Here is a 14058-nt window from a genome sequence, read left to right on the forward strand (position 1 = left end):
GCAAAGGAATAACTGCAGGAGTGACCTGCAGTTGAGCTCCTTGCACTGCACCACAGCTGGGATGACCTGAGTCACTTCTCTTGGCTCTCACGTACATTTAAATGTGCTCTCGTCTACCCTCCATGGTCCCTTTGTTGAAGGGGAGAGACCTGATGTCCCTTACCCTTAGGCTCACTGAGGTGAGTCAGTGAAGATTACTTCGATAGGACAAAAACGCATGGGCATTGACAATTATTTTTTCCTCTCTTCTGCTTCGTCCTAAACAACAGCAGCAAGAGAGGGGGGGGAATGGGAAAAACTCCTACCTGGTCAGAGGGCTCACACTCAGACAGGTTCCTCCAGGGCAGGGTCGAATTCTCCTTCAGCAGCCAGGTCCCCTCCAAGGTGCAGAAGCGGTACACCTGCCCATGCAGCACTGCCAGGAGCAAAATGAGCCACAGGGTGAGCGGGAAGAGAGCCTGCTCGACCGAGGGGCAAGGCTCACAGAGCACATCCACACAGCCCTCCTTCCTCACCCACCCTCCCTGCCTGCCCCCAACACTCTGCTGCTTGTCCCCAGGGCCCTGGGGCGCCTGCCAAGGTATCCGATGGCACCAGGACATGTTCCAGGACAGTTGCTGACCATTCCACAGTAACCAGAGACTGAATTAATTTCTGCCATCTTCGTGTGGATTCTACAACATGCATAAATTCCAGCTCACTAAAATACTAGATTTTGAAACGTACAAATTTTAGGAACGTTAGGCTTCAGCTACAGATTTTACATGGAAGAGAAGGTGCAGAAAGACTAAACGTGTTTTTTCTTTTCTGAAAGCATGCAGACCCAGAGAAACCTCAGAATAGGTAAGCTAACACAAGCTTCCCAAAATGTAACTGCTTATACAAACATCTGTGCTACAAAATGAAGCCATCAATCTTTTCCTAAACTACCTATGTGCTCTTTCTATTCCCTCTGTCTACATGTTTGAATAGCAAAATTAGCAATAAATTAAACACCTTTCTGGAGCAGTCAGCTGCTTGATCTTGTAAAAGCAAGTACATTGAAATGGCTCCTAATAAAATTATGTCAGACTGAAGCACCAAAAGAAAAAGTGCAAAGGGAAAGCAGCACTCAGTCATAGTGTATGACAAGAAACTCCCTCTCTAGTGTCTGGAATACTGGGGAAATCTAACTTAGACAGCTGTACACATAAGCAACCTGGAAGCGTCCTTGTATGAGCTGCTTTGCAAAGGAAGTTTCTCCCTAATCACATTTTTGACCCAGTAAACTGACCTGTTCTATATAGCAAAGCTACCCTTCAAAAAGCAATGCTGTGTCAATCCCTCTATCAGGGTTAGCCTCTACCCAGACATTGTTTGGAAAAATACACTTACAATATTCTGGGGTATAAGAAGCTGAGTTAGGAGGGTTCAATTCTACAAGGGCATCAAAATACCTCCCAATTACAGCTTTTGCTCAAACCCAGCCTTGCCTGCTGCAACCTCATCCTGTTGTCAGCTCCCTTATTACTGCAAACTAGAATCATTAGAATTTGGCATTTCTGTTCAATGGGAAAATTTTAAAACTTATTTGAAATTCTAACAACCCAGTAGGTTATTTGCATGTTAGTTGACAACTGGTAATCTGTTTGATAACTGCCAGCAGCAGACAACTAATAGATACTCTAAGTCATAAATGTTTTTTAAAAAAACAATATAGACATTAATATTCTAATAAACCATTTTTAAGAGTATACTAAATAGTACCTGATAATGGTTCCGGTAGGCACAGCCTATTTGGTTTTGTAATTGCTATACTGAATATACCAGTAAGAGATAATATAAAGATGACATAAAAATTAAGTTATGTTTGTGGAGGTTTTTTTCTTACTGTTAAGGGTATCTGTTCACATGAAAACAGAAGGAGAGATTAGGCACAGCATCTGCAACACACACATTCACAGCCACTAACTGCACCCGCTCTCATTATCTACTGCCAGTGACAACCACTTCCTTAGGTCAGGGCATTGCAATGATGTTGCTCAAGGGTAATAAAAATGCTTATTTAGAAACATCAGGAATAAAAGACTAGGGAAAACATGGGTCCTCTCAGGAAGGATAGGGAAGACCTGGCTGTAACAGACATGGAGAAGGCTGTGAGGACTCAATGGCCTTTTTGCTTCAGCCTGGAGAAGAAAAGGCTCCAGGGAAACTCTACAGCAGCCTTACAGATCCTGAGGGGAGCTACAAGAAATCTGGAGAGTAGATCTAGATTAGATGTTAGAAATTCTTTACTGCAAAGGTGGTGAATCACTACAACACATTATGCTGAGAAGCTGAGGATGCCACATCCCTGGAAGACTTTAAGACCAGGCTGGATGGGACTTCAAGCCACCTGGCCTAGTGGAAGACATCCCAGTCCAGGGCATGGTGGTCTGAACTAGATATCTTTCAAGTCCCTCTCAATCCAACCATTCAATGATTCTATGAATATATTAAGGATCTTACACATCATTCCCACTCCCTCTTAGGATTAGTGGTCAGCAACTTGAAGTAAGCCGTTCAAAACACCTATGCAAAAGCAGCCCTAGGAATCAGTAAAGAGTCTATATTTGGAGCCAATGAACATGAAATCCAGGAGGTATAAGTCCAGAGGGTCATAGGACTAGGAAATTGTGTCTGACTGTCATTAGATGAGCAAGTATTACAAAATATAATTATTATGAAAAACAATCTCAGAAAACAAATTTGACTAAACTCCTGAAAAAAAAAAAAAACAAAAAACAAAACCCCCACCCTGCTAAAGTCGAATTAATTAAAAAAAAAATCCTAAATCCCAACATTATTTCACATTTTCTGAAACTCTTTGTGAATTCCCTCCCTCTGCCAATATTTCTTAGTGACAAGGTCTAATGGGATGAATGTTTAGCTTCAATATATTTCTCTCCCAATCATCATGACACACTTTAATTTTCTTTTTATTGATAACACTTTTTAAATAATGAAGAGGAAAATCTAGTGTATCCTGAAGCCTAGCATATATTAGAGAATTGAAAGGTTTACTGTAAATGAAATATGGAATTTGCTATCAGACAGAAAGACAAGGCAATTCATTTAGATATGAAGGAAAAATAATGTAATGCTATTACACTGGACAGGAACATTCCTGCCACATCTAGGAGGCACAAACACTCAAAGTGGATGGTTCTTACAGACTTCTGGGTAGTCACATGCCAGCTGTGTCAGGTTGTCATAGACTCACTGATGGCACAAACAGTCGTGATCAGTGCAGGACTCAGAGGCAACTGAAGACCAGCTGGGCTATCTGTACCCAGGAGGAGCATTTAAAATGTAAAAGAATAAATCAAACAAATTCCAAACAAGTGAGACTGCATGTCACAATGTGAAAGCCTAAACACCTGGTCTATGGAATAATTTATTAACCAAAACACTTACGAGATAGAAAATGTTAAAACATAGAGAACTTGCACTTCGAGGTACCATTGAGATTGTAGTTGACACATGGGACAATGCTCATGAAAGAGCCGAGAGAGTGCAGAATGCAGGACATGAAAAAAACAGAGCTGATGCACTGCAGGCAGCCAGTTACTCTCAGAAATGTGAAAAGTCTCACTGTTGTGGAAATGGAATGCTTTCAGTAATGTGTCAGACTCCCCATTACCCACACAGCATCACTCTGTGGAGCTGTGAAGGGCTCAGAAATGGATAAACACCACACACGAGACCCTTCATGCCATGCAGTTTGCCCCATCCCATGCCAGCACCATGCAGAGTCTCCCAGACAAACCCAGCCCAGGGCTGCAGACACCTTTGAGCTCTGTGTGAGGTGTGCCTTTGAAACAGAAACCTCCCAAACTGCATCAGCTTGCAGTCATTGCTACTTTCTCCATTTCCCAGAAACAGAAGGCAAACAGCCTCCATCTACTCCTCTGGGCAACAGGCTCAGTCACAGGCAGCCACCTGCCACTGCCCAAACACAAAAAAGGCTGTTAGTGACTGATAGCTCAGAAGAGATTCACCTGAGCTGAATGCTCCTCTCCAGTCTTCCCCCAGTGACGTGAAGAACAGACTAAAGCCTCTACATCAGAATATCTGCTCTGGTCTTTCTCCAAAATAACTGATAAAACCCTGGAGACTTTAGATCCTCTCATACACAAAATTCCCATCTTTGCTTACTGAAAGCAGTTCCAACAAAGTTCAAGGAATCTATTAGCAGCTCCACATATTAGTGGCTTGATCCTTTTTTCTTCTGCCTTCACTCAGAGTCAGGATTGCAGCACAAGAGACAGATTTTCCTGTTCAGACTCAGTTGTTTACTAAATCTTATCTATAGTACAGAGAGTTCTGCAGCACTTCTAGCTAACAAGCTAGAAGTGAGAAAATGTCGGTCTAACTAGTTACAAGGTCTTTTAAAGCCTAATTAAAAACGAACACCTATATTATTTATACTTTTGACCCAATGACCAAACACCTATGACCCACACTTTGGTACTTTCTATCCAACCAAAAACTAATACCTAAAACCAAGAAGAAGGAACAAGAAGGAAGAAGCCAATGCCCAAGAGCCTCCATCTTGTCCCATAGCTATTACTATATTCTAAAACCCCAAATTCCAAACCCTTCACCATGTGATATTTCACACTTCTATTCAAACTATACACCAGTGATTCTAACTCGATCATTCAAATTTGGAAGCGTTCTTTAAGGCCTCAAAAGTCAAAAGCAATGTTCTTTTGAGGGCCACTCCCAGAAAGCACAGAAAGTTCAAAACTCCCAGGCTTCAGGGTTCCAACAGGAATCCACTAGCTTTTAATCAGGAATGTTTTGACTCAAGAATTGCAAGTGTCTTACCATTCTTACTGCTCAGAGGAAAGCATGTGGTTTGCAATAAAGCTACCTAAAAATGTTTTAAAACAGTTTATTCACATGTGCTTTTCATGAGTCGTCCTGCACAGGCAGTCATGGCTTAAAGTGGCAGAGATCTTCAACCTTCTAAAACAGATAAAGGGATAGTATATGTACACATTCTGTCTTTGCTGAGGGCCTGGTCCAAAGCTCACTAGGAACCTCATTTCCTGCAATTTTCATGTGATGCCATTGCTGAAAAGAAAATCAGTTATTAGTAGACACTGAGGCAAACGAGCAGTGACATGCTAGGAGGTGGCCTGTATGCCATGACAGAAAGAAGGCACCCACACAGCTTCCCCCACAGCTGCTGAACAATTTCAGCTTTTTGCTTGCAGGTGGTTTACTCAGAGGCAATTCACATTTGTCCGTGCCTGAATTCTGCAGTGACTCAGGCTCTCTTACCTTTAATGCAGTCAAAACACCAAGCATACAAAGACCAGCATCAGTTCTAACAGACCAGAATGACAAGCAATATTTTTTTAAAGGTTCAAGGTGGTTCTTGCCTCCTTGCTATCCTGCAATACCTTTTTCCTGTGCTGTTATGTCTTATCATACAGTCAATAATTCAAATCATTCCATTATATTCTAGAATTGGCTATCATCCTCTGATAAATACTCTGAAAAAACCCACACCCAGTGCATAGGGAATCTGATTTTTTTTAATTTAAGTGCGAAAAATTGCAAAACCTTTGGAACAGTAGCTTAATGGCATGCGTTTATTTGAACAGTGTCAATCACACCTCATTAGAATTACATGTTAAAACATGGACTGATGCCCAAAATTCATTCTCTGTAAGCTGATAAAAGGTAGAGAGTTAGCGCTGAAGTTAATAACATCTATCTATTGAATCTGTAAATCAAATCAAATCCCAGAAGTAGCTGAATACTTTTATGTATGGAGAGCATGGGCAAAAAGCTCACAAACTTTTCCTTATTAGCTCTACTTTTACTAGAAATAAAAAAATCAAATGTCTTCTCTACTTGAAACAGCCAACCCTCATCTGCATTTTACAACATCAGGGTGTCAAGGTCAGTGTGACATTACTCACCCAACTGTCCCTGAGGATAAACTGGAACATTATTCATTGTAAAAATAAATTACAGCATGTCCTAGCCAATCAATTCTATTCAGTCAGAGAGATGAGAGAATGAGAAGAACAAGACACTGCAGTTCTGTCTGTCTGCTCTGTGTCAAGCAATATAGACCTGTCCTCTTAGCATCCATTCTCTACTTTCAGCAGGGGAATTGTTTTGGAGAAGGTAACAACTTTCTCCATAAAGCAGGGATTCTGCAGTAGAGAGCATCACTACAGTCTTCAAGACAGACTAGCTTGTTCCTGAAATGAGCAACCTGCCCTTTGATGGGGACCACAACTTGCCAGAATTTAGGAGGTTGCACCCCCATCAGCTGCACTGTTCAGCTATCACTTGCTGTGACTTGGGCAACGCTCTCCTGAAAGGAATCACTCTTGGTTGTAAAAGCTACTGCTAAGTGTCACTGAGCCCCAGCCCTGGCGCTGCTTTCTGCAGAGGCATCCTAAACCCAGGACTCACGCCTAGGAGCATGCAGCTAAAAACATGACATAAGGGAACAGCCTGATCTTGCAGCCTCCAGGGAGCTGGAAGTGCCCCAGCCTGCACCACTGTCCAAGAACCACCTTTATCAAAATGCTCCTTTGTGCTGGGCTTACCGCCACATCATCTGAAATTATATTACCTCAACAGGCAGTTTAACTACAGGTACTTTATTTAGTATTCTTTCCCACCATTCCTCTTCCCTCATAATGTATTAAGCATCTTAACTCCTTTGCTTTTGTAATAACAAAAAGAAAAAAAACAACAAACCAAGCCTGTGCTTGCTCACTTGGATCTTCACTTGCACCGTGTAAAGGTGGCTGTTAGGTGGGTGCAAGCTTACATCTGTCTCTCAGTACAAGTGTGAATGCATTTACTTTTCTTTTTCCTCTTGTTACTTTTCTTCCTTGCAGTGTTTAGGCTTTTTTAATTGGAAAAGGCTTGAGGGATTCGTGGATCTTTCAAGCTAGCATCTAGCGATGAGGAACATTCACAATAGGGATGTTTGAGTCTGTTACCCCAGCTCTCACCCAAACCACCAGAACTTGAAGTGACACCTGACATGGCCTTATGCAAACCTAACAGATACCTTTACAAGGTGCAAGGGAAGAGCCAACCAAGAACAGGCCACACCACAGGCTGCACAGACACCCCTGCATGTCCTAGAAATTCTGAGTGCCAGAACCCTCTGCTATCAAAAGCACAAAGTCAGAGACACTGCAGATGGAAGTGATGCTGCTTGGCATCACCCAAGGAATACTGCCTGCATATAAATCCTTATTTTAAAGCATTTATTTTGAAATTACAGTAACACAACAGCACTAAAGATTCAAGAATTAAGACGTGTTAAGTTAAAGCTATTTATATGCACTCTAGTTCCACCCAATAACATTGTTTGTACATACACAGTCATATCTTTTTCCCAACAGAATCCATGGTTTTATTCGGGACACAGAACAGAGGGAGACAATTTAACATGAAGTTACTCATTCTCACTGTGAGATGCAAGACATATTTAAGCAGACTGAATTAAGTCTATACCAAATACAGCATTTTCTTATTGTGTAGTCCATTCAAAGACCACCAACAATTCAGCTCCCTAATGAAGACTTAAGGCTATTAGCTCATGAGCACAGAGATGATCAAAAAAAAGAGACCATATTTTGGCAACATAATAAAGTCACATTTATACAAAAAGAAAATTATGCAGCCACAAAATTTGTTCTGCATGGGCATATTCCATTCTCCTAGTGCAGAGATCATCCCTGCAAGCTCTGCAGTATCTTGCCTCACTCAACACAAATCTCCCCAGTTCATGAGGTAATGATCCTGCAGAGAAGAGCCCCCTTTACTACATCTCACATGCAAATCCATTCTTCATACTGAAGGAATAAGATCTGTGAAAAAGAAAATAGTCACAGAACATAGCTTCAGAATTAAAAAGTACTTGCATAATGGTGGCCAATAAAGGTTAAGGAAGCAAAGAAGACCATACAAAAATCACAAAGTATTCCTTAAGCCACAAATTTATACATCACTGGGTATGTGTTAGTATCTTAAAAATTAAAATAGCTTTCTGGAAAAGAATATTGTTTTAAACAGAGCATTACCCTAAAAGGGGCTATACCCTCCAAGCATTTAATTTGAGGAACTTGTATTAAGAAAAAGCTGCCATTAACTATGCTAGACAACACTGACACCTAACATAACTTTTTGAAATAAACTCTAAAAAAACCCCAAACATTAAAGTGCACACATGCATGTGGGCATCAGGTTTCATAAAGAGTGTTTATGAACTATAAAAGATATGTGAATGAATGCAATAAAAGAAGGCAGCTTACAAAAAACAAGTATTTATGATAACGGTACAGCTTTGTCAACATTTGGTAAGATACCAAAAAGTACCATTAAAAGTTTTGTTCAGAATAAATAAAAGTGGATTGGAATACATTTATTACAACATTGGAAGTTTAATGCAAAATAAACTTGTAAAAATGCTGTTAAGAGGTTTTGTGTTTTTAAGTTATTGGATCAGTTTATGTAATTAATAGAAGCTATCCTATTAGAAGATGCCAAAGTGATGCAAAAAAAAAATTCTACAATAAAAAGTTCTCTTAAAAGGCTGCAAACCACACAACTAAAGTCTTCCCTAGGCAGAAGAAGGGATCTTTTTTACTGTGCTCATATTCCAAGGTCTTATAAAAATAAGCAAAAAAAACCCCTCAAAACAAGCTAAAAGCGAAGGAAAAAAACTAGACAAATCATTAGCATAATGCTTGCTGAGCTAAAGCAAGCAAAAAAGAAGTTGAGAAAAGACAACAGATAATGAGTATGTTAAATTTGCACAGCCAGGAAGGAAAGGGATGTATACATGCAAATAAACACTGGTTGGTTGATGCAGCTTCTGCACAAAATAAAAAGCTCCAGAACATGGAGGCTAAAACAAATGCCAGGTGCTGCAAGCAAACTACCAGTGTTTGGCAACATGGAAATTAGTGGTATTTGGTTATGTGCAAAAACAATGGTATAAAGAACCACTGATTAAAGAATCCTGAATTTATCATCTCTCGTAAGACAGTTATAAAGATCATCCAAAATATCTTAAACAATAGGAAGCTTTCAGCACAGAAGCCTGCAAAATAGATCATAAAATGTATCTCAAACTATCAAACTTCATTTATAGCTAACTATAATTGCACAAGAATTAGCCACTATCTACACAAAATAAAAGACATGGATACTTCAAAGCAGAACAAATAAAATAATGCATCTCATCCATTTTAAAGACTGAAGACAAACCATTATTCTCTAAATGCATTCCTCTCCCTGGTTCTCCTCTTCAGGTTCATTCGTTCAACCCTTCCTGTTGCAGCAACATTTAGTTCTATGCTGCTGCTCTACCTTAGCACTGTTGCCCCCTTTCCCTTTCCCCCCACACTCTCCTATTTCTCTCTCGGCTCTTACTCGGAGTTGCCATTTTCCAAAATCACCGTAATTAAAACTGCAACCCAACTCCATCCTCTCATCTCCTTTCTCACCAGTCCATTCCTCAGCCTTCCTCATCATACTCCAAGCTCCTCCTGCTCCAGCCAAGCAGTGAAGAGGGACAAAATCAACAAAGAACATCTGCTCTCAGACCTGGACCTACTCCAGCCAACAAGGCCACAAGAAGCCCTGCTCAGCCTGTGCACCAAAAGCACATTTGGCCTCAGCAATCACACATTTCAGGAGAAAGGAACACTACCCCACACTGATATGGCCTCTGGAGACTGTAGGTGCAAACAAGCACACATAAGGAATTCATCCCCACAAGCAGTAAGAGATGTATCACCAGTAACACAGCCACACTCCTCTCTCTCATCCACATGCTGAAATACAGAATAAGATTTTGACAAAATGTTCTTGAAAAACATCAGCCTTAAAACAGAGTTCTAATTTGCTGAATCTCATCTTGCCAAGTCCTACAAATCCGTAAGATACTAAATACAAGCTCTTACAAATAGTGGGAAAATCCAAAAAGGACCAAGCAAATTTATTACAGAAACCACCATCCTTTCTGCCAATAGTGACTGGAGGCCACTAAAGCTGCAGGTATGTCTGGAATTACCTTTCCTTTACAAAGTCAATCTTGACACCAATCTCAATGATTCTTACCCTCCAACCCAAAGCTGGGACCTACCCTGATCTAAAAATCAGGATCTCTTACACCCTTATATGGGTAATTTTCCCCAAGTTCTTGATTCCATTTTCATTTCCGTTGTACTTTCATTGCTTGAGAGGTATTTGGATGGACATAAAATCCCTTTGGCTTAAACTCTTCCTGCCAAGGAGCAATCCCTTCCTTTGAATATTCACTGCCAATGATACCTCACATTTAAAAAACTTAGAGGCCCGCTGTCCTTCATCAGTCACACCAATGCAATGTTTTCCACAGTCTACCCATCAGTTTCATTCTGTTTAAAGAATTGTTGGTGCCTTGCTTCATTAGGCTCCAGGACCATTACCAGGCAGTTTTTGTGTAAGTCAGATTTTTGCCTTCAGAGGAAATATGACGATGAGCACTTGATCCTTTTCTTGCCTAATTCATTTCTGCTCATTCCAATTGTCAAAAAGTAAATTAGAACCAGAAAGTCATATGAGTCTGACCAGGCATCAACCAGAATTATTTTTGTCATCAACAAGTCATGTACCCAAGTTCTCTCACAAGCATTGCCTAGAAAAGGTTTATTCTTATTCAAAGAAAAATTAAAGTGATACATGAGAATCCTAACATTTAACATTTGGAGCATGTTTGAGGAGGATTAGACACTTTCAAAATTCATAGCAGGGACCTGGGTCTCTCAGGGAAAATCTAGTCTATGACAGAAAACTCTCAAGGAGAAAGTCATCAATAAAGCATGCAAGTAGAAAAGAATAATAGTGCTAAACAAATAAAACTGTGAGCATGATTAAGACATGTAATCCTTGTAAAGATTAGCCTATTTTTAAGTTAAAGTTGCATATGTGAAATGGCATGAAAGGGAGGATGTTCTATAATTAGATATTTTTTAAGTCAGTCCCCTTTTTTTTCAGGATTATTCTCTCAAATGAAAATATTTTAATAGATTCAACCACAGAGCTACTAACTTCAAGAGGCAAAGACTCAGCTGCCTTTACATAAAGCATTTACACACACATACATATATAGATGGAATTGTATCTTCACCAAAATTTAACTGAGGATATTGGAAAAAAAAATATCCTTTAAGAAGACTATCACATCAGGATCATATCTATTATGTGAGAGGATACATGTAGGTTGAATGTGAGAGGAGTCTTTCCTATCACCCAAGGTAAAGTGCCAGGAATTCCTGAAGAGGGGAGGAAGTGAGCCATGTGGGCAGGCTGCTCTCCACCTATGCTGCTTTAAGATCAGGCATCCATGTCTTATCACATCTTCTGGGACTTGGGGGAGGCGGGGGACAAAAAACCCAAAACAATCAATATTTTACTAATTAGCAACATTTAAGTAAGCTGAAAGTTAATAATCTCTTTTCATCAGGCATTTAATTATGTAGCACACAAAAACATTACTGCTTATTTGGACCCTTAATTAGTTCAGTTTACTCTTTGTCCACAGCAATTAAAAACTGCAAGTTCTAAGGTGTAAGTAACCCAAAGAAAGGTTTGGCCTTCCTCTGTTTAAGAGTGCACTGGTACAGAAAACAAATAAAAGCAAGTAGATAATAACTGCAGTTATGCAGGTATGTAATGAGAGCACAGATGTCCAAGTCTAAGATAATTGTTGAGCTCAAACATATCTAACTACCTGCCAGACTAGCATGGGCAAGGCATAGAGGCAGTCCAGCTCTTCCTTGCAGCTGGGTCTAATGGTGTTCATTTCTCCCTGAAAGGCAATATTTGTAGCCAGATCAGCTGAAGGAAATGTCTCAAGCACTCACAAAATGAAGCTCAGCTATCTCTTTTCTGAGGTGTGCCTTGACATCCTTGACAGTGCATTTCAAGGAATTACTTCAAACAAAAACATGATACAGTTATAACTAAAAAATTTCTGGAAAACATACAGTCCTGCCAACTGCTCCAACTCCCACAGACACAGCAAGCTGATATCCAAAAGTAGGCTTGTCCAGCAGTGCAAAAACCATAATTCTTCCTAGAAGGTCCCAGGTGACCAGATCCACACCTGACATATGAACCTCATGCTTCCATCACATTTATATACATTTCAGTATGTGGCCATATGCAAAGTTTCCTGATCTATAATACATTTGATGTATTTTGGTTGCAGCAGAAGAGCAGAGAGCTTTTGATTGTCCCTACAAAAGTCACATCTCAGCCCAGCTGGAAGGTCATAAACCACTGCTCTATTATATACACCTCAATCTGAAGTTAAGCAGCAGTTTATTTAAAAAGCTGTTTCTTTTGCTTAAGCAAAATTGATAAAATGGAGAACGGCATTGCCATGTGGCCCAAAATAAATACACATTAATAACATCTATCTGTAAATGATTTTAAAAATAATTTCTGTCTACAGCCCCTATATCTACCCTTGAGATGAGCAACATATGTTTGAGAGTTCTCTGGTATACTACCAGATGGAGACTGACAAACAGAGGCAGAGGTGAACTTGAAAGACTAAGACTTTTTATTATTACTTTAAGCAAACCAAAATTGCCAATTACCTTGAGACAGCTTCTGGTGCAAGGAAAAAAATTTGAATTGCTTACAGGTTAGCAAATGCAAACATTTTTCATTGAAGAAAGGTCATACCCCTTTTCAGCACTATGGAGAACTTTCTGGAAGCTTGGTTTTATTAACACAAAGATGGGAAGAAATTTAATAAGTGTCTAATCATCTTCAGAGAATCCAATATTTGAAGTGAAATTTATTTTCTTGCATACAAAAAGACAAGCAGGTACTTATAACTATACACTCACAAAGACATCTGTTGTCTTGGTTTTAAAAGACCATCTCAAACTGGGAAGCTGGATGATTAAAAAAAAAGTGAGAGAGATGAAACCAAGCAAGGTTTAACTTGTCCCTTGAACCAAATGTTCCTGTCATGCATGAAACTTCAAAAATTGTCTGAAGGAAAACTCACACAAATGCAGGGATTTTATGCTGCTTCCTCAGCTGTGGTTTTCCGCAGAGCCCTCTAGAAAGCAACAGAGTTTCTTTTGGTCTGCTTTACACAGGTGACATTAGAGCTTCACCACTGCAGCACTGCTATCCATAGGAGATTTCACAAACAAAATCAAACATCTTTTTCATGCTTTTGCTTCTTGCTGGCACTATGGCACTCTGTCCCCAAACTCCCTCCCCCTCTGAGTTTGAACAATGTGCAAAACACAGGCAACTCAGGAAAAGAGTAGAGGACAAGGACTCTAGATTTAATCCTGAGGGACAGCAGGTGCCTTGGGAGTACAGAGGCTTCAACACCAGCCCTGAATGACTGTGTTTGATAGCAAGGGGCTGAGGGGGGTACTAATTCCCCTAAAGAAAATATTAGCTGCAGAAACTTTTCCAATGACCCAGGCACCCCAGCAGCAATGACACAAAATCCTGCTGAGGAAGAAGTCTACATGTGATTCTCACCTGGGTCATGGTACCACATGCCACAGACCCAAAGCACTCTGGCAGCACCTTAAACACAACAAGGTCCTGGTTCCTTTCTCAGCCCTTCTCCTTGCTGGGCACAACAATCACAGATGGATTTAGTTTGGGATCAGATGGATTCATTTCAACACTTGTGGTTTTCCTGCTTGTGTAGAAGGGAATGGAATCTGCAACACTGCTGTACATGATATCATTACAATTGTGCAATTGTGAAAGTACAATTACAGCTCTTGGGAAAAGAAAGACACCATACTTTTCTTTAAGGAATGTATTAATTCAAGACTCAAGCAACAGCCAAGACTAACTTAGACACTAAGGCTGGGTGGGGACCATGGAGACAATTTCCATGATCTCTGCTGTACCACAATAAGGTACCTCATAACCCTAGGGAAATTGCTTTAAACAAGCATAAAATCCTCATGGTCAAACTGCTAACCTCTGGTACTTGGGACTTCCAAG

General features: G+C 40.2%; 1 protein-coding gene across 2 annotated transcripts in view; it reads right to left on the minus strand.

The window, feature by feature from the left end:
* The window catches only part of GLP1R (glucagon like peptide 1 receptor), an 83168-nt gene that overhangs the window by 32786 nt on the left and 36324 nt on the right, over nt 1-14058 (minus strand). For both annotated transcript variants that reach the window (XM_088161284.1, XM_014877287.2), the window contains one exon: nt 306-415. In XM_088161284.1, coding sequence (XP_088017410.1) covers nt 306-415 — 110 coding nt within the window. The remainder of the gene's footprint in view (nt 1-305; nt 416-14058) is intronic.

Source organism: Sturnus vulgaris, chromosome 3, assembly GCF_052056855.1.
Source record: "Sturnus vulgaris isolate bStuVul1 chromosome 3, bStuVul1.hap1, whole genome shotgun sequence".
NCBI lineage: Eukaryota > Metazoa > Chordata > Aves > Passeriformes > Sturnidae > Sturnus > Sturnus vulgaris.